Source organism: Sinohyriopsis cumingii, chromosome 16, assembly GCF_028554795.1.
Source record: "Sinohyriopsis cumingii isolate HCF-2022 chromosome 16, ASM2855479v2, whole genome shotgun sequence".
Taxonomy (NCBI): Eukaryota; Metazoa; Mollusca; class Bivalvia; order Unionida; family Unionidae; genus Sinohyriopsis; species Sinohyriopsis cumingii.
Window position 1 is genome coordinate 17,332,232 of NC_142976.1, and position 21,442 is coordinate 17,353,673.

A 21,442-nucleotide genomic window follows, 5' to 3' on the forward strand; every position below is an offset into this window, starting at 1 on the left:
TTAGTCCAATGATATGGTGATTACGGCCAATGATATGGTGATTAAGGCCGATGATATGGTGATTAAGGCCAATGATATGGTGATTAAGGCCGATGATATGGTGATTAAGGCCAATGATATGGTGATTAAGGCCAATGATAAGGTGATTAAGGCCAATGATAAGGTGATTAAGGCCGATGATATGGTGATTAAGGCCGATGATATGGTGATTAAGGCCAATGATAAGTTGATTAAACCCAATGTTAAGTTGATTTAGTCCAATGATATGGTGATTAAGGCCAATGATAAGGTGATTACGGCCAATGATATGGTGATTAAGGCCGATGATATGGTGATTAAGGCCGATGATATGGTGATTAAGGCCAATGATATGGTGATTAAGGCCGATGATATGGTGATTAAGGCCAATGATATGGTGATTAAGGCCAATGATAAGGTGATTAAGGCCAATTATATAGTGATTAAGGCCAATGATAAGGTGAGTAAGGCCAATGATAAGGTGATTAATTATTTTTCTGATTTATATGATATCAGCATTTGTTATTATATATTCTTTCTATTCTTTCTTAATTCCCTACAGTTTTATTTGAAATGTTTCTTTTTTTTAAAAAAAGCTTTGCAAGCGAATCTAATAATATGGCACAAGAAAGCATCTCATGCTAGGGTATGATAGTTTGTAACCGAGACGGCGGGGGTTGGGGTCGGGTGGGGGTGACATTCCTGTGAAAGGTTATATTCCATACAATGTACAGATACCCCAGTATAGATTTATTGCTCAAAAAGGGCGCCAAACTAAAATATTACCTACTTTTTTTGCTTGGTGGAAATATATTTTTTTTATTGAAGCCAAACCATAAATGTACATTCAGCTCAGATGTCATGGGGAATCAGTATTTGGTGCCAAAATTCAGGTTCTGATTTTCAAAATGATTTATTAATTGCAACAAAACGAAACAAAAGCAACAAATTTAATACAGACTAATATTTTCTTTATTATAAAAAAATGTCTTGTGCAAAAGATGCGTAATTTACACTGCAAAGACAAAATAATAACTAATACAAATCTTGGCTAATTCTGGTTAAAGTCTGGGACAATTCAGACACTATCAACGTCATTCATTTTTGTATAATATCGTTGAAATCCATTCCATGTTCTTTCCTTGAAATATCTTGCTTTGAAGTGGAATCTGAATGTAATTTACCATAAACATGGGAAACACATTTGAGATCATCCTTTACTTTTTTCTTTTCCTCTTATTATATCCTATTATGTATAATCTCTCATTAATTAATATTTTCTTTTAAGACAGTAGAACTTCGATTATCCTTCATGGTGCAGGACGGAGACCATGACGGATATGAGAATAGATGGATAATAGAATACGTACGTTAAAAATATTAAACAATAGACTGAGTCATCCAAAACGTATAACATGTACATATGTAAATATACCTCTTTTATTTGGACGTACAAAACCTTGACGGTTAACAGAGACTGACGGTTAATAAGATGACGGATAATCGAAGTTCTATTGTAAGTGTAACCTTCTCTTTTTCAGCTGCGGCACGACTCCGTTGCAAGGCCCGAACCATGATCGGCGCAGCAGGTAGTAGGCACATCCCAGGACGCCGTCGTGCATCCATTGCCGCCGCCGCTGCTGCTGCCGCTGCACATTCGCCAAATATTTTTAATCACCTGGAACAATTACATGAAAAAGATGAAAACTTCCCTAAACTGCCTGCAACTAGACGAAGAGTAGTTGATACCTCGGATTTAAGAACTTGTGCCATACTGCAAACGAGGCTAAAAAATGTCAAGCAATATCCTGAGTGAGTACCGTTTTAACATCAATGGGTTTATTATTATCATGTGTGTGTGTGCAATCTAGAATTTTTAAGATTTTAAGCCAGTGTCGTTAATATTAACAGATACTAATGTCCACGTTTTGTTGTTGCTGCTGCTTCTATGATTTCCTCAAACATCTCCTTCACTGAGAAAATATATATACGGCAAATGAATCATATGCTGATTTTAGGTATTTAAATAAACTAAGATAACAAAGCTCATCCGATTGATTACATTTTGGAACACCCTAATTTTGTTCAACCAGAATATATATGCTTTCAAGATTAAATTTGATTTAGATATCATGTTATATAACGAGTTATGTGCATGAGAGTCCAATGTACCCTCTGGGCTCAGGAAAACTATTTGTCCTCACCGGGTAAAAATTTGTCATGTCTTGGAAAACTTTACTAATGACTGCCCCTGGACCAAGTAAATGCATATTTGCATCGTGAGAATAAATCGGTGCATTTTTCATCCTTAAGTACTGCCGAAGCTGAAGTTCAGCGTTGATTAACATTCAATGCGAATCAATTATAAATTACTTTGGACTAGTTTGCACACGTGTTATTAGTCCAAAACGCGTTGCAATGGAAGTGGACGTTGTTTCTCGCTGGTACCAAATGTAGCCTTGTCACTAAAAGGGCCTAGTATGAATAGCATGTTCTAAAGGAAAACTTCGAGTTTAAAACTCTTTACATACATGTCCCCTTTCATACAAATATATCATAAGAGACACATTGTAATTACAATATCGAGAAACTGCAATTTGACGCTTAGCCTTCTTAATGGATTTCGCGTTTACAGTGACACTTTTCATTAATCTAGGTACCATTTTGACGTGGGCAATTTTGCCTTTAAAGAGTTATCACACATATTTACGAGTTCGACATGTTGGGGAGTAAAATCCAGAAAATGTCAAATGTTTTTTGACGCTTTTGTCTGGTCAGACAGTGTTAGATTCGCCCATATTAGCGGCATCTTCAAGACTTTACAACTTTACTGATACCTTGCCACGCAAACACCAGCAGATTGTTCAACAAGTATGTATTTTTATATCTTAACTTCACCACCTGCTTTGTTTATAAGGATGCGTGATAGCGTGTTGAAAAGCAAACATATTCCACATTAAATCGGTATCTAGATTACTGAAAAAAATTCTCTGTAAACGTGAAAACCATTAAAAACTATGGGCAAGGTGTGAGATTGCAATTGATGACATGTATCTGTTCAACTGGGCGAGTGCTTGGAAGAAGTTTCTCTGAGCCCTGGTCCTTATCTATTAATACACCCTTTATAGCCTCATACATTTCCATCTGACATCAAACGCGATTTACTTCGAGTTTCATGTCAAGGTCACAAAGTTTTCAAGCTGCACGCGATAATATGTTGCCCACGTATGTAGTATGGTATCAGATTTTATATTAGAAAGTAAAACTTAGGTTAAACAATTATAGCTAAAGGGATGTATGCCTCTGATCTTACTCCCACCTCTACCCCAACCTAGCGCATAACTCAAAGAAATGAGGACCAGAATGTGTCAAGTCACTACAACCAGTATTATGTATGTATGAAAACTCAAGTATTGTTTAATATGAAACGCAAGCGTCCGTGCAGTGTCGCTTGGTTACCACTATATTAATGAAGATTTTGTCCCTTCATTGTTGCTCAGTATAGCATTATGTGATCTCGACGATGCAAGTTCATAATGGAAAATGTCAAAAGCTCCAAAATGCGGGTATATATTATCAAAATAGTCTCCCACTCGTCAAGTTTATCTCCAAATAATGGGACACGAAGCCGTCTGGATGTTCTAGAACATTATCTAATCTACATTTAGATTGAATCAATTGCCTGACCATATTATTAAAACGTTGATACATAAGACGTTTAATTGATATCTTTCTTTTCATACGTAGAAACATTCAATGATTTAAACATGTTTTTGAGTATTTAGTTTTAACTCGTAGATCCATCAAAACAACTCCTCATTAGTCAGAAAGAATGAATAATTAATTCGAGTATTCGCCATTTTGTGATTAACAGATGAAAGCGCACATTTTCTCAAGGAGTGGCTACTTAGTATTGCCTGCTCAATACATTAACCAAGCCGTTCTACTTAGCCATATTAGTCATACAGATATTAAATTTTTCATTTATTTGGTTATGAAAATTATAGTTCGATAATATGAAAAGTTATTTCGTTATTTTCGAAATAGCACTCCTTTGCTTCGAAAAACTATTTCTGAAAAGGATTGTTGTTTCGTTTCATCGAAACAAAATGCTATTTCTTTTAAACGAAATGATCATATTTTGTTATGAAGAAATACTAGTTTTATTATAAGAAATATTTTGTCATATCGAAATAAAATATTTAAATCATGCTAATGTTTTCGTTATTTGGAAATATTTTCCCATTGCCCCAATTATAAATTCTTTATTTTGAAATATTAAATCCCTCCTTCGATGAAAATAATTTTTAAATGAGAAATACGGAAAACGTTTGAAAAAAAACGAAATATTTAGAGCGAAAAATTACAGTTAAACCCAAATAGCCTAATAATATTTGCAATTAACGAAATCTTAGTTCGAAATAACGAAATCGTGTACGATAATCACTTGCGGCGTTCCATAATTGTAGGAAAATGAAAATCCACAATGTTGATGAATACAAACTCCATGGTATTGCTGGTAGATAGAAGTGTTATATGGATTAGGTACCTAATTTTCAATTCATTATATAAGCGAAGATTATATGAAGTGTTTTTTAACATCTATAAATTTTCTTGGCCTTGTAAATGATCAACGCATACTTGTCCGTAGTACAAAATCAGAACCACTCCGGTGACCTCGTGGTTAGAGCGTCCTCCCTTAATGCGGCAGGTCTTGGGTTCGAACCCCGGCCAAGTCATATCAAAAACTTCTAAAAATGGTACTAACAGCTTCCTCGCATGGCGCTCAGCATTAAGATGTTAGTGTTAGGACAAGTCGGCCTGGTGTCAGAATAATGTGACTGCGTGGGACATCATGCTACATGTCTGCGGCATAATGCCCCAGTGCAAGACATCACTTTAAACTGCCACACTGCAGACATCGTAACGATATGACTCTAAAATTGTCAAAGCTACGTTAAAGATCTAAATCACATATCACACACACACGATAAAAATCATTTTCACATTGTAAATAGTTACTTTTGGAACAGTTTCACTGTTCCTTTTTTTCTATAAAATTGGATCGAGTGCTCATCGACCTAACAAGGAAATTCCCACTAGGACGGCGCTCTAAAGATATATGTATTTATGTACTTCTGAAAGAGTGCAAGGTGACGTTGTTTGCATTAGCTACATGCATAGTGGAGAAAATGTTGGCATACCTCTATGTCATTTTCATGTTCTGTGGCTGATTTTTCTTTGGATATTGTGCTTGTAAATGTTGTACAAGATCTAACCACGTAGATAGCCAAAATGGCTTCTCCCATGTGCTCAAAATAGCAGCCTGGCTTAGTCAAAAGTACATTTTCTTTAGCAGTTCATAAAATATGAAACACAAATATTGCCAGACTCGAGAAAACCAGCTTCTGAATGTGAACTTAATGAATTACTATATATATATATATATATATATATATATATATATATATATATATATATATATATATATATATAAGGTCAGAAACTGTATTCGATTCAGTTTATGTTGTTGCAATTGACCTTAGTAGCTTAGTAGTCCAGGAAGTGATCAAGAGAAGCTATCAGGTTCTTTTTATATGTTCACGTCTGAAATAAGGCCAAGAATTATACTCTGTTATCCAAATTACACCCATTATTAATACGCCAAAATAAAAGGAATTAACCGTTCTTTGAACAATACCTTAGATGTACAAGGTCTTATTTTAAAATCCCAGTACAACCTGCGACGAAAACCTGAACAATTATTTTTCTTTAAATTTCTAGCTCCATGCAAATTATGAAACTGTAGACTGCCACCTAATGTGAATTGGATGTAATTAACCGTAACAAGGATAAACACTGCAATGTGAAGTACAATCGCATCAAGGACATGCACTGTGGCGTGAAGTACATGTAATTAATCTCATCTAGGATATGCACTATAATGTGAAATACACGTTATAAATCGCATGTAGGATAAACGCTGTAATTTGAAGAATACATTGTCAATCGCATCTAGGATATGCACTGTAATGTGAAGTACACGTAATCAGTCGCATTTAGGATATGCATTGCAATATGAAGTACACGTAATCAATCGCATCTAGGATATGCATTGCAATGTGAATTACACGTTTCTAATGGAGTCAAGGATATGCCCTGTAACATATCTGAACTGATTGAAGTACATGTAGGTGATGCTGAGTTATAGAATTACGTGAAGGCGGATGACTGAGGATTTTTCCTGCAGAGGGACTCCTGATGAGTTTGCAGTGTCATGTATTGAACAGAAAAAAGGAAGAATATAGTCGAACGGTGTCGTCGCAAAGACGTCACATTGTGAATCGCAATGCAACATCAATCAGTTTTTGATCTGTTGCAGAGATTGTCTAGCACAATACAGCTGATTTTCCTTTACAAAGAACTTTCCATATGTTTGAATATATACAATTATACGCCATTGTTGAACCGCTCCGGTGGCCTAGTATAGTTAGAGCGTCCGCCTCGGATGCGGGAAGTCGTGGGTTCGAGACTTACAAAAATGGTACTAATAGATACCTCGCTTGGCGTTCATCATTAAGAGGTTAGTGTTAGGACTGGTCAGCCTGGTGTCAGGATAATGCGACTGGGTGGGACATCATGCTACATTACTGCGGCATGATGCCCCAGTGCTAGACATCACTATAAACTGCCATATTGCAGACATCAGAATGATATGACATCACATATGCCATTGTTTCCGCCATCGTATCTCTGGAAGCTGCATTGAGGAAGGTAAATTGGTACCTTAACAGGGCAAATTGAGGATGGCAAAATGGTACCATTACAGGGAAAACCGGTACGATAACAGGGTAAACTGAGGAGGGTGACCTGTTACTATGACATGGCTAATTGAAGAGGGTAAACTTGTATCATAACAGGGCAAATTGAGGACGGTAGAATGCTAGCATAACATGGCAAATTGGGGAGGTTGAACTGGAGTTGAACAGGGCAAATTGAGAAGGGTAGACAGCTTGATTCAAAAGTGAAAATTTGTATAAAAGAAAACTGATATGTTGTAACTGTGTTATAACGCATACATATCAGTCTGCCTGTCGGTCCATACGTCCGTCTGTCTATCTATCTATCTATCGCTCCGGTGGCCTAGTGGTTAGAGCGTCCGCCTCGGATGCGGGAGGTCGTGGGTTCTCTCCCCGGCCGAGTCATACCAAAGACTTACAAAAAATGGTGCTAACAGCTGCCTCGCTTAGCGCTCAGCATTAAGAGGTTAGTGTTATGACTGGTCGGCCCGGTGTCAGGATAATGTGACTGTATGGGACATCATGCTATATGTCTGCGGCATGATGCACCAGTACTAGACATCACTATAAAACGGCCACAATGCAGACATCGTATCGATATGACTGAATTTTTTTAAAAGCTACGTTAAAAATGCAAATCACATCACAACACATCTATATATTTATATATATGTCTGTTTGTCTTCACATCACAACACATCTATCTATTTATCTATATGTCTGTTTGTCTGTCTTTTCTGTCTGTCTGTCTGACTGACTAACTCTCTCTCTCTCTCTCTTTCTTTCACAATATTCTAATCATTTTTATTTGAACTAGTTTATAAGAGTTAATTATTTAAACAAATTTAAACAACAAAATATGACAGTAAATGGTATAAATTCTATATGGACAATAATGGGACAGAAGCACCGAAAAACACATATATCAAACTATTTTTGATGCACTTGTTCAGTTATCCAAAAATAACTAATTTTCACCAGAAAGGTATTTATGTAATATTCGCTTCGTCCATTCTTTGCCATCAAATAATTCACTTGTTTAAGAGTGTCTTATCACGCTTTCCTTTCCACTTAGCTATCCATTCATGTTCAGTGTCTACAACCCACACGAGTGCATTAAATGTCTCCCAAAACACATTGTACGCAACCTGTGTCTATCCGTGCAAATTTATGTTGTTGAAAAACTTTTAGACCTTTGCCTGGTTGCTTAGCAACGAAACCCCTGACAAAGTCTGGATTTCGATTGTCAGGCAGCAAGATCTGTTACAAATAAGACAAAATGCAGATAGTGTGAGTGGACCGGGATTGTCATCACTAAGCTGAAAATACCACGCATTTCTTACGAAAGACGATCAACAGCTCCGGTGGGCAAGTGTTTAGAGCGTCCGCCTCGGATGCGGGGGATCGTGGGTTCTATCTCCGGCCGAGTCATACCAAAGACTTTTAAACATGTTACTAGCAGTTGCCTCACATGGCGCTCAGCATTGAGAGGTTAGTGTTAGAACTGGTCTGCCTAGTGTCAGGATAATGTGACTGGGAGGGGCATGATGCCCCAGTGCTAGACATCACTGTTAACTGCCACATTGCAGACATGGTAGCGATATGAGTGAAAAATTGTCGTAGCTACGTTAAAAATCCAAATCACACACACACACACACGAAAGACAATCATTCAAAGGGAAATTTATTTTTTAATCATGTTCCTAATACAGATTTTGTCTGGTTGCATGCATGGTGCACGTTAGTTGAATAATTTGAATGAAAGCCTTATTTAAGGATAGGAAATGTTATGACTATATATTTATATTTTTCTACCTTAACAATTTCCTTTTATTGGTGCGGTTCCTCTCAGAATCATCATAGAGAGGACCCCCTATTGCCGAAAGGTTTAATGTTTTTATGTCTGTATGTTGTTACATTAGGTGTGATATTGTGCATTGTAAAAATCCTATAGGATTTTGATTACATTTTATGAAATTTTGATTATGGTTTGTGCACTGCCCTAATGTTTTTTTTTATAGACTCAATTAATTGACCTAGGCTGGTTTACTGAGCGTTTCTTTATTTAGTAATCTTTGCCATAGATAGATGTTGTCCAGTGTTGCTATATGTATATTGATATATTGTTGTGTATGGTATCTTGTGTTATTGTTTAGACAGCATTGTAAGAGATCAAATCCTTGTTCAAGATCTAATTATTTAGAGGGCTATCTAGAAAATAAAATGAAATGGTATGGTAGGGGATACGGCTCCACACAAGTGGGAGTTTATTTTCCCCGACCGATTTCTATCTATTTCTTAGTTTGTTATATAGAGTATAGAACAAAATTAGAAGAAGAAAAAACAATCACAATTTAAAATACATTGAGTGAGTGTATATTATGTATGTGGTTTACTATCTCGTAGTTGCTGGTAATGTTTCCCATATTCCCCAATGTTGTCGTGTTCGTTATGTTCAGGTGTGACCAGTAGGACACACGGTTCTAACGGTATGGAAAAATGGGAACCAGCCTGGAAATGGGTGAACCTAAAACAGAGTATATATGGGTTTGGCTGACCAGGATTGGTTAATAATGTAAGTTATGTTGTAGGAGAAAGAATCTTTTGAGAGCTTATCCTAGTTGTAAGTGAACAAAAATAGAGACATTGTTTTATTGATGGAATTTTAGTCCTTTAACAGTCTTGATTTTGGAACACTCATCACTAAAATTCCCTGTTCGTTCTTCTACACTTCTTCTCAATGCACACGGACTTTTCAGAACAAACAAAACAAACAATAATATACAAATTACTAAAGACGTTACCGTCGTATTTTTAAAACACAGTTAAACATAATGATTGACAAACTGGTTCGTGTTTAAGTCCAATGAAGTACAACATTAAACCACAGATTGATTAACGTTTGCTACGAAACGAAAATAATTCATGAATACGTCAGTATTATTGGTACAGTTTAAGTTGGTGTTAATGATTGCGTTATGTTCGAGATAAAGAGTAATTGTTTTATCAGTGAGTCATTTGGACTGCACACAGAAAGAATTTTCTTCTCTATTATGCATAGAATTTCCTTTTTTCTGAGATGGAATCGTCAGGCAGGTGTATTTTACCTACATGACCCCCACCCCTCCGCAAACCTACTAAATATCCTACATAATAGTTACCTTGTAAACTGATGTTGAGGAGTGCATATAATCTCATCGCAAAATATTCCAATTACATATAATCTCATCGCAAAATATTCCAGTTACATATAATCTCATCGCAAAATATTCCAATTACATACAATCTCATCGCAAAATATTCCAGTTACATATAATCTCATCGCAAAATATTCCAATTACATACAATCTCATCGCAAAATATTCCAGTTACATATAATCTCATCGCAAAATATTCCAATTACATACGATCTCATCGTAAAATATTACAATTACATACAATCTCATCGCAAAATATTCCAATTACATACAATCTCATCGTAAAATATTACAATTACATACAATCTCATCGCAAAATATTCCAATTACATACAATCTCATCGTAAAATATTACAATTACATATAATCTCATTGCAAAACATTCCAATTAAGTATAATCTCATCGCAAAATATTCCAATTACATATAATCTCATCGCAAAATATTCCAATTACATACAATCTCATCGTAAAATATTACAGTTACATATAATCTCATTGCAAAACATTCCAATTACATATAATCTCATCGCAAAATATTCCAATTACATATAATCTCATCGCAAAATATTCCAATTACATACAATCTCATCACAAAATACTCCAATTACATATAATCTCATCGCAAAATATTCCAATTACATATAATCTCATCGAAAAATATTCCAATTACATACAATCTCATCGTAAAATATTACAATTACATACAATCTCATTGCAAAACATTCCAATTACATACAATCTCATCCCCAAGTTCCCAATACATATAATATCATCGCAGATTCGCAGTATAGGTACCACGAAGAAAGAAATTAGTATGCATAATGTATTCGATTATAAAACAAATCCGGTGCCTAACTATTTAAGCGACAATTTTGCACAAAGGAGATATGAGGAATCTCATTACATGTATATATTTCTATGAGCATCACACCAATCCCTACAGGACTTCATCTACGATCGATCTCAAGAACTGTCTTCCTGACGATATCCCTAATTCTCCTAATGTTCTTTTTTTTTGGGGGGGGGAGCTTATTTAATCCTACTAACGGATCATTACATATGATGCTACTGGCAAGTGTCACTTTAATATCCTACGCATTAAAGTTAAACACGCATATAGTACACTCGAATCCGACCTTTTCAGTGTGAATTTAGTTATCTCTCTAGTTGCAGTATGTGGTTGTGATAAATAAGATGTTGAACGCTATTTACTATATTGCCCATTACTATAACCAAAGATTCCAGCTCTTTCGCTAATCAGATTGTTAAATCCGTTGTTTAATTTGGGTGTTTTGGGGTGCGTTGAGGTGAGCGTATTCTTTAAGGATCGGTACCTGACTTGGCTCTTCAACCTATGAGGTTACCACAGAGTTGAAGAAATCGAGTCAAAAACAAGTTAGATTTGTTCGTGGCAGAGACTAATTGAGCATATAAAAGAAAAGGTGTGTTCAAGAGTTAAAGAAATGCGCAAACTCAGATTTCACGTTGGCAGGATATAATTAGAAATTATATACAAGTCTTTTATACTATCTATCTGGAATATAGTAATATGCTATTGTACAACAATACATTACTTGAGAAAACTGGACTAAAAAATTACAAACTTAGGCAGAATTTAGACTGGTATAACAATATTAATATATATTCAAGCTATACTCATGATATACACCGAGACATAGGTAGGTAATCCAAGCAACTTAAACACAAAGTTACATTTCTATTTTCAATAAATGGTAACATGATCAAGCCACTCCTATCTCATATATCTAATCCCACCAGCTGTCAGTTAGATTACTAACTGTACTGTAACGTAAGTACTGTAAACAACTTGCAATCGATAAAGGCTAGGTAGAAACTAGAAACGACATTCCAGTATCAAATGACTCATTGTAGAAATCAGCCAATATATTCCAGTCTTGGGTGACTAAAGGTAGAAACTTGCATTGACATGTTTCACCGACATGTTGCAACAAATCCTAGCTAGTTTATACCTTCAGGCATTCGAGAATGGAATGTTCTAGCTAGCTTATACCTTCAGGCATTCAAGAATGGAATGTTCTAGCTAGTTTATACCTTCACTAATGGAACATATCTTTGCTAGTTTCTACCATCAGTCATTCTAGAATATAATTTCCCTGCTAGATTCAACCTACAGTAATTCGAGAATGGAATGTCCTTGTTTGTTTTTACCTACAGTAATTCGAGAATGGAATGTCCTTGTTTGTTTTTACCTACAGTAATTCGAGAATTGAACATATCTTTGCTAGTTTCTTCCTATATTCATTCGAGAATGTAACATAGTATCGACTCAAACTTCTCAAGGTGACTACATTTAACAAATTCAGAAAAACGTGACAAGTTCCAGAAAACTTTTATCACGAGAAAGTAAAAATTATTCATACACGACGCAGGACAAAACGCAACTAATGTAATCAACAACTATTTAGAAAGAATAAATTATCATCAAATCTGTGTAGATATGGACTAGTAGAAAGTGCCCAGCACTCCCTTTTCTCTTGTCAAGAACAACCCATCAAATTGCTTCGATTCCTTACACCATATTATAAATTGACTATAAATACCTTTCTGTGTGTTGAAATATTGCTCCCTTGTGAAGTAAACATAGTATTTGTATGCGATTCATATTTTGTTTTGAAACATTCAAAGCTGTATTCTTAAGAGTACGTTTTGTTAACACCCTGAGGTCATGATGACCTGTAAGAAGCTATTCGCTGTTTGTTACTTCCGAATTGATTGGTCATCCCACGTGGAACTACTCGCTCAGTAAGGAAGATGTTTTCTATTCAATATCGCCTTTCTTTCTTCCGTCCTTAATCTGCATCATTAAGCTATCAACCGCCATACATTCATATTTATTTACAATTTTTGTATCGTCAAAGGAGATTACAATTATAGGTCACTAGCTCGCGTCCTAATTCTTTACCTTCTATATTGTATATCTTCTACCTTGTTCTAATTCTTTATTTTCTATTCTGTACCTCTTCTATCTCATTCTAATATTGTACCTTCAATATTGTACCTTTTATAACTGGTTATGATCTTTACCTTGTACCTCTTCCACCCAGACTTTTTCTAATAATTTTTAAAAGATTATACATATAACATTTTGTTTGGCGCTAAATAGCCTAACAGTGCTGATGCGCCGTTAAAATAAAATCAATCAATCAATCAATCTTCTGATCATTCACCTCTTCTACTTAGTTCTAATTCTTTACCTTCTATGCCATACCTCTTCTACCTCGTTCTGATCACGTACCTTCTATATTGTATCTCTTCTATCTCGTTCTAATCCTTTATCTTTTATATTGTACCGCTTGTAATCTCCAATGGAAATTGCATAAAATAAAATACGTTTAAACTAAATTAAATAAGTTTTGCTTTTTTCCAAACTGTAGGTTAGGGTTTTGTTGCTGCAAGAAAATCAGACACTTACAGTGGACATTAATCTTTGTGGCCTTACTTATTCATTCTTGTTAAAGTAGAGAGGTATTGTGGACCGTGGTATTCCGTTGAGTTCCCTGTGACCGAGTGGTCTAAGGCGTTCTCCTTTACAGATCACTGACACCTCACCTCTGGGGCTCGGCGAACGTCGGTATGTGAGAAAGCTAGTAAGAGGCTTTCAATGCGTTTTCGGGTCTTCTTCCCTGGTTTTTAGAGTTCTTCATCCACAAAACATACTAGCCGCCATGTATAGCCTATCATTTGCTGATAAATCGGGTTAAACCCGTAACAACCAGCATACCAAAATTTGCGTAAAATGAAGTTCTTAAAGTGTCATCAACTAAAAACTATAACTAATTAGGTAAATATAATTAATCAATCACCGTTTAAACAAGCAATTTTTATGTATATTTTTATTTTCAAAACTTTATAAGAAAATGTCCAGTCGAAAGCATTTCAAAACGATTTAAACAACCCTTATGAATGTACACATGGGCATATGCACAGGTCGATCGAAACATTGATCCTCCATTTCCATTATGTCTTGAAATAACCTCGGAAGTAATTGTTGATGATGTGTTTGGCTGTGTACATATGTTGCAGCAAAGGCTGAAAACATTCCGATTGTAACTGTATCCCCTTACGCCGACATGTGTTCCACGTGAACAACAATAATTTAGAATATATGTCTCAATACGGACAAATAACACCCGAAGCTTCTTTCTCTCATTTATGGAAATGGACGAGGATGTCCGATTCATGTACAAGCATCTTCGCACCATAGTGTTCATTTATTCAACCTATATGGGGTCACTGATGTTGTTCAAAAGTAATTTCAACTTTACAACTACATCTTTTGTGATTAATTGCGAGCTAAATGTGACTCGTTTGGACTATCTTTTTTGGTGATGTTTTGAAAACTGAAAACTAAATTGCTTATTATAATGACTGTTGATGAACTATTAATACTTATGTTTAATTACAATTACGTATTCTCGGCACCACTATTATAATGTATTAGTTACAATGCATTGTTTTTGATGGGCTCAAGCGAAGTCGTATGGCCCAAGCAAATGGTATATTGACGAAAAAGGACGCTTAAACTTTCAATAATAAGCAGATAAAACATTCTATACAATTTCATAAAGTTTGTAGTCTGCACTTTCATTATTATGAAAAAGTTACTTAATATTAGTGATAAACAGACAGTGCACACAAGGCACTACGTTATCGCAAGTGTCTGCACACAAGGCACTACGTTATCGCAAGTGTCTGCACACAAAGCACTACGTTATCGCAATATGTTCCTGATTTCAACCTCAAGGAGACAATAATCGTGATTTGAGGTCAGCCTTATAAACTTAACGTTGTCTTGAGCGAGGATGTTGATCAGGTACGTGACAATGACTGGCGTACAGTGCTTTGCAGAGAGCAACGCAAAGCTGATTTGGTTGTTTTAAATATTATTTTCCATTAAGGAGTTGCTAGTAACCAGAGGCCTTGAGGAAATAATTCCAGACTGGATTTGTTATGCATGCTACTAAAGAGTTCCTTTCGACAGAGGTCTTGCAGAAGCAATTCGAGATTGGTTTCGATTTAATTGTTTTATTAAAGTACTTGCTTTTGGCCAGAGGTTTTGTGAAGGTAATGTCGCTGATATGTATTGCATTTGATTGATAATTACATAATCTTCTTATTCTTTCCCAAACGCAAAAAGTCAGTTACTAATACAAGCGATGATAGGTTTGCAGCAATGTGAAATATTGTCTGTAAGGAAATTTAATGTATGAATCTAATAACTATATTTCTTGGAATATATACACTCGATGGCCTAGTGGTTAGAGCGTCCGCCTCGGATGCGGTAGGTCGCGGGTTCGAACCCCGGCCGAGTCATACCAAAGACTTACAAAAATGGTACTAATAGCTGCCTCTCTTGGCGCTCAGCATTAAAAGGTTATTGTTAGGACTGGTCGGCCTGGTGTCAGGATAATGTGACTGTGTGGGACTAGACATCACTATAAACTGTCACACTGCAGACATCGTAGCGATATGACTTAAAAATTGTTAAAGCTACGTTAAAAATCTAAATCACACACATAATATATATATATATATATATATATATATATATATATATATATATATATATATATATATATATATATATATATATATATCCGTAACATAGATATAGGATCCACCGTATATACAAGCGTGGTTTAAATGTTAACTTACAGAAGTAAATAAACTCACCTCTGTTCATAGAAGAATTAAGATACAAATGGGTATCCTAACTGACATAACTTTATCCAACCACATCATCGTTACGTTGTTTACGTCATATGTACATGTTCCAGTCACGAATGCATTGCAATTAATGTGGGAATATCTGCATCCAGTAATCCTATTTCACATAAAAATCGCAACAATGTATGTTTAATTCTGAAAGGGACATTTTAGGGTAAACATGTACTCTGGGCCTACTGTTTACCGTATAAATGTGGCATCACATCGCATTGATCATTTTGTTTTGAAAAATTATTTTGTCGTTATAAAATGTTCTGTTTGTTCGGATGGAAGCCTTTTCTTTGATTTATAGTTTGTAAAAAATAAGTACAATCTGCTTTTGCTAGTTCAGCTTTGCTTGGGACTATATTTTACGCACAACAAATGAAAGATGCACCGTCTGTCAGAATGAAAGAAATTATTCGTTCTTCTTTCTATCTAAATAATTTCCACTGAAATAAAAGCTATGTGATAAAAAGAATCTCAAATGGGTACTGATTTAATATTAAATTTATGAAACTCGTTGAATAATGTCCAGGTTTTGGGAGCCAAACGGTATAATAAATATTTTCTTGAAAGTAAAACACCTTGCTTACAAGTTTTGCATTCGCTATAATTGCCATTAATAAACTTTGCATTAGTTATAATTTGCGTTATAAATCATTGCAGATTTATAATTGACGATATATAATAAACTAACCTAAAAACAGTAAATTTTAACTACAGTTGACGAATTTCAAATGCAGTATCTACTTTCCGAAAATGAGTGACAAGAGTGAAATAAGAGCGGGTAAAGAACAATAATGTAATATGTTTCGAGTTAATACGCAACGGATCTATACGTTGATCATCCAAAAAGCCCTGCACGTTTTTTGCACGATTTTGCGATTACATTTCAAAAATTGAAATTTAATTCGAAAAAATGACAGTGACAATGTTAGTTCCCATTTTTATAATGTTTCTCGAATAAATCTGTATTGATCCAACAGGGCCTGGCTCATTAGAACTCGTAAATGAACACCCAAAAAAAACAGTATTGAAAAGACACAAATAACAACTTTTATGTTCAAGCGGGTAAAGTCTCACCTCGTACTGATTTAATATTATACGGTTTTAACGTGCAATCTTATCAGGAATAATGCATTATGCTAACTTTCCACATGATGTAGGTGTTGGTAGTGGTTTGCAGAAATGTCAAAACGTGCAAAGTTATTAATTTATCAGCAACGTAGGTTTACATTCTATAAAGAGTGGACCTTCTTGAGAAGGTAGCGGTAAACGTTCCTAAGGTCTTTGCCACTGGCACATTTCAATCAGTTTGCAAATAAAACAAAGTTTTCGCTGAAAACCAAGTTCAGCCGTGATCGACCAAAGATTTCGGGAGGTGTTCAATACTGTATGCAAATGTATTTGTAATTGTACCGTCTCTCTCCCCCGCATACCCTCGCTATCAGCCATTGTTCTTTATCAAAATAAATCAAATGTATATCCAGATAGCAATAGATTTACAGGCAGGTGACCTAAATATTTATAAAATTAGTTTATTTTGTAGGTCTATATTTATTGGTATCATAAAAGTACTAAGCTTTTGAGCTACACAATAGCTATGCACAAACTTTGTCACTGTAGCTTTGCTAAAAATCTAAGGCGATTTAACACAACAACAAAAAACTCTGATGGCAAAGTTGGGGCACACATCTCCGATAGTAACTAGTTAATGAAGAGACCTGCTGCCCTATTTCGACTTGTTCGATACGATTTAATAAATTAAAAAGATGGCTAAAATCTTGAAATATTAGATTATTTCCACACAAAACTATTTCTTCGCATGGCCATCTTTACTCTATTAGCATGTCCTAAATGCTATTGTGCATTTGTTAGAAACAAAATACTCAGCAGGATATATATTTGTACAAAACATCACTGGCCATAAATAAAGTTTAAAATTATATTTTTTTAATCCCTTATTTGGCGTCTATCGGTTATGTATTATTGTCCCTACGAAATGCTGAGGACAGATTTACAAACGAATCCATTACTATTCAGAGCAAATCCGTAAATAATTAAGGAACAAATATAAAAGAGTCAGTAAAGAAATATGTGAAGTTTTCTTGATGATTTCCTTAAACGATCGCTTTATTTACGATAACATTACAATATTCCATAATTTACAAAATACAGGCTGTTGCTCCTGGCTTATTCGGAAGTCGTGTTAAAGTTCTCAACTTCAGAAGTGTATGATTTATTATTATTATTATTATTATTATTGTTGATAGTAATAGTAGTAGTAGCAGCAGTAGCAGTAGATGTGATGTGATTTGGATTTTAAACGTAGCTTTAAACAATAGTCAGTTATATCGCTACGATGTCTGCAATGTGGCAGTTTATAGTGATGTCTAGCACTGGTGCATCATGCCGCAGACATGTAGCATGATGTCCCACCCAGTCACATTATCCTGACACCGGGCCGACCAGTCATAACACTAACCTCTTAATGCTGAGCGCTAAGCGTGGCAGCTGTTAGTACAATTTTTGTAAGTCTTTGGTATGACTCGGCCAGGGATCGAACCCACGACCTCCCGCATCCGAGGCGGACGCTCTAACCACTAGGCCACCGGAGCGGTAGGTGTAGTAGTAAGAATATTAAAACTGAAAACGTGTTACGGTGCGTTTAAACCACTTATTTCTGAGAGATTTAAACTCCATGTAGGAATCCAACTTGTTTGTGAAGCTAAAGGTGCTATTAGGGCTAGCACATAAACAAAAATTGTATTTTCTTCCTAACGAATTACGAAGGTTATGAATACATTAATACGTGGTGACTGTTACAACTTGAGGCATATGCAAGTAGTGCAAATTGGTCGCTTATTGTTCTGTGTCTTTTATCTATTTTTTAAAACTCATATTGAGATCAGAGAACATTAAAATTCAAACTATTAAATCAGTAGCAAAATAACGCTGACTAAGCACATTGAAAATCAATAAAAATCCAATACCACTCTGACTGTAATAAAAACGAATACGGTGTCGTCTACTAGCATTTCATTTTGTCTCATCACCTTATTTGCCGTCGAGAAATTTAATGTATGCCGCTTCTAAAATATGGATTAAGTGATTAGGTCTGCAGCAATACATTACCATATGTAAAGGTCCGTGCCAATAGCTGGTATCAATCATTTGCATGAATATAAGTTGTTTTAGATTCTAGTCATGGTGCAGACAATCGACGTTTGTATTACATTTGATTGTTTCTCATTTCTACTTCAAAATATACTACACAAAATCAAACATTAGAATAGACATCCGGGCACATGACTTAAAATTTTATTGCAACTAATGCTAAAACTGTGCCTACGATTTAAAAGAATCTGTAAATCAGAAATAAATATTATTTCATTGAATCTTGTTGTTTTAATTGTATCTTATTATGTTATTGTATCTTCTTATTGCATTGTATTTTTATATTGTATCTTGTTCTGTTTACTGTATGCTATTGTATTGTATCTTTTTGTTTTAATGTATATTTTATGTTATTGTATCTTGTTATATTTTTATGTTATATTGTTATATTTTATTGTATCTTGTCATGTGCTTTTGTCTCATACATTTGGTGTCTTTAATTTTGTTTGTATCTAGGTTATGTTTATTTGCATCTCGTTATCATTTATTAGATCATTTTTAATGATATCTTGTTATGTTTCAATGATATCTTGTTGCGTTTTAATGATATCTTGTTATATTCTAATGTATCTTGCAAAGTTTCAATGCATCTTGTTTTGTTTTAATGTATCTTGTTATGTCCTAATGTATCTTGCAAAGTTTCAATGTATTTTGTTATGTTTTAATGTATCTTATGTTTTAATAGATCTTGTTATGTTCTAATGTATCTTATTATGTTTTAAGGAATCTCACTTGAACTAAGTACATTGAACAATACGGTGAAAAGTACAGTATACTATGATGTTTGTACTTTGCTAAATAGGGTGAAAAGTGCAGAATATTAGGAAATTTGAATTACATACCACTGACAAAATACAGTGAAAAGTACAGTATAATAGAAATTTCCATCTTGATTAACCGAAAACCGCCTCAATAATTATTATAGCTGGGAACTATGAAAAATGGTGCACCGCTGCATGTCTTAACCGCAATTATATTAGAGACTAAAACATTAGCATTCTGATACTGGGGCCTGTTTTTCTAATTTTATTTTTTGCTTTGACATACCTGAAAAATATTATTGTCCTGAGTTTTAGCAAGAAAACAGCGTTTTTGTGTTTCCCTAAAAAAAAAACATAAAAAAAACGAATTATCTTGAAATGGCCAGCATAAATGGTGGAGGAAAACACGCGGGGAAAACCGGAAATGAACCCCGACCCACAAAAAGCTACTGGCAAGCTTTCTCACGTACCCACATTAGCCTAACCCGAGACTCGAACCCATGCAGGCAGGGGTGAGATGGCAGTAACGGTGAGCGCTTTTGACCACTCGGCCAAACGTGGCCCCCGATTTATACTTGCATGACTATTTCAATGACTACCTGTTCAGGCCAGATAAATTTATTCTAGGTGAAAATGTTTTATCTTTCATGGATGTATATTAAGGATTACCCATGTACACAGCCAGTAGTAACAAATTGCTACATACACTGAAAAAGAGAAATATGTAAATTGCTTTGGAAACATATAGCAATAATTTTAACTACATTTAAAATTATATGAAAACTGTGTGCATAGTTGCTTTATGCAAACAACGCCTGTGACTTTAATCGTGCACTAAACTGAACACATCATGGAGACAAAAGGCAACAAACAAAATCGTGACAGAATTTTTGGGGAAAAAAATAAATACGAATGTATTTCGTAAACATTTGGCAAGTCTAATGAGCAACAGAAACGATATATACCGATAAAATATAATCACGAAATTAAATCCAGAAAGATGTATCATTTATAGGAGAACAATCATGGATGAAGATTTAGTGCTAGTCAGTTGAAAAATAATAAAAGCACATTAAACAAAACAATTCACTGTGGATTTATAGTGATGGAGTTATCAAAACGATGGGTGAACTAATTTTCACACAAGTTGAAAAATAAATACGGTGGTACTATTTGTATGATGACAGGAATTGTTTGTGTATGATGACAGGAATTGTTAGAAAATGATGACAAACATTATGGTAGAATGAGACGGTAAATGACTGATAGTGATTTTTTATTACGTCATGCTAAGAGAGAAAAGCGTTACATTGACGTCAAGGATAGTATTACATTTTATGACACTAATTAATGTCCCATAAACCACATATTAGTTGAACTCAAGTGAACATGATAGTTGCTTCCCTTTTTAAGTATAAGATGAAGTGCGCCTCGATTAAAATGGATAGAGTTACATGGGTTAAGGTCCAAAGGTTATTTATTTAAGGCAGACAAAACCGAAAAGAAAGTTTATGATACACAAAAATAATTTTCATTCGAAGTGTACGAATATACGATATACACATCTGATATATCGTTTTCAGTCACAAAGTAAATTATCTCAAATAATCATGAGACACAGAACATCATATAACCATCAGACACAGAACATCATACAATCATGAGACACATAACAGCAACATAAAAAAGTATTTATATCAAACGGTAAGTACTATTTGTGTATGATGACAGGAATTG

The 21,442-nt window shown here is 34.9% G+C and overlaps 1 protein-coding gene across 1 annotated transcript in view; it reads left to right on the top strand.

Annotated features, from left to right (window-relative positions):
- The first annotated feature begins 265 nt into the window (after positions 1–265).
- LOC149780003 (voltage-dependent calcium channel type A subunit alpha-1-like) overlaps positions 266–21,442 on the top strand; it is a 384,117-nt gene continuing 362,940 nt past the window's right edge. The window contains exons 1-2 of the mRNA XM_089937395.1: positions 266–482; positions 1,560–1,830. Coding sequence (XP_089793521.1) covers positions 266–482; positions 1,560–1,830 — 488 coding nt within the window. The remainder of the gene's footprint in view (positions 483–1,559; positions 1,831–21,442) is intronic.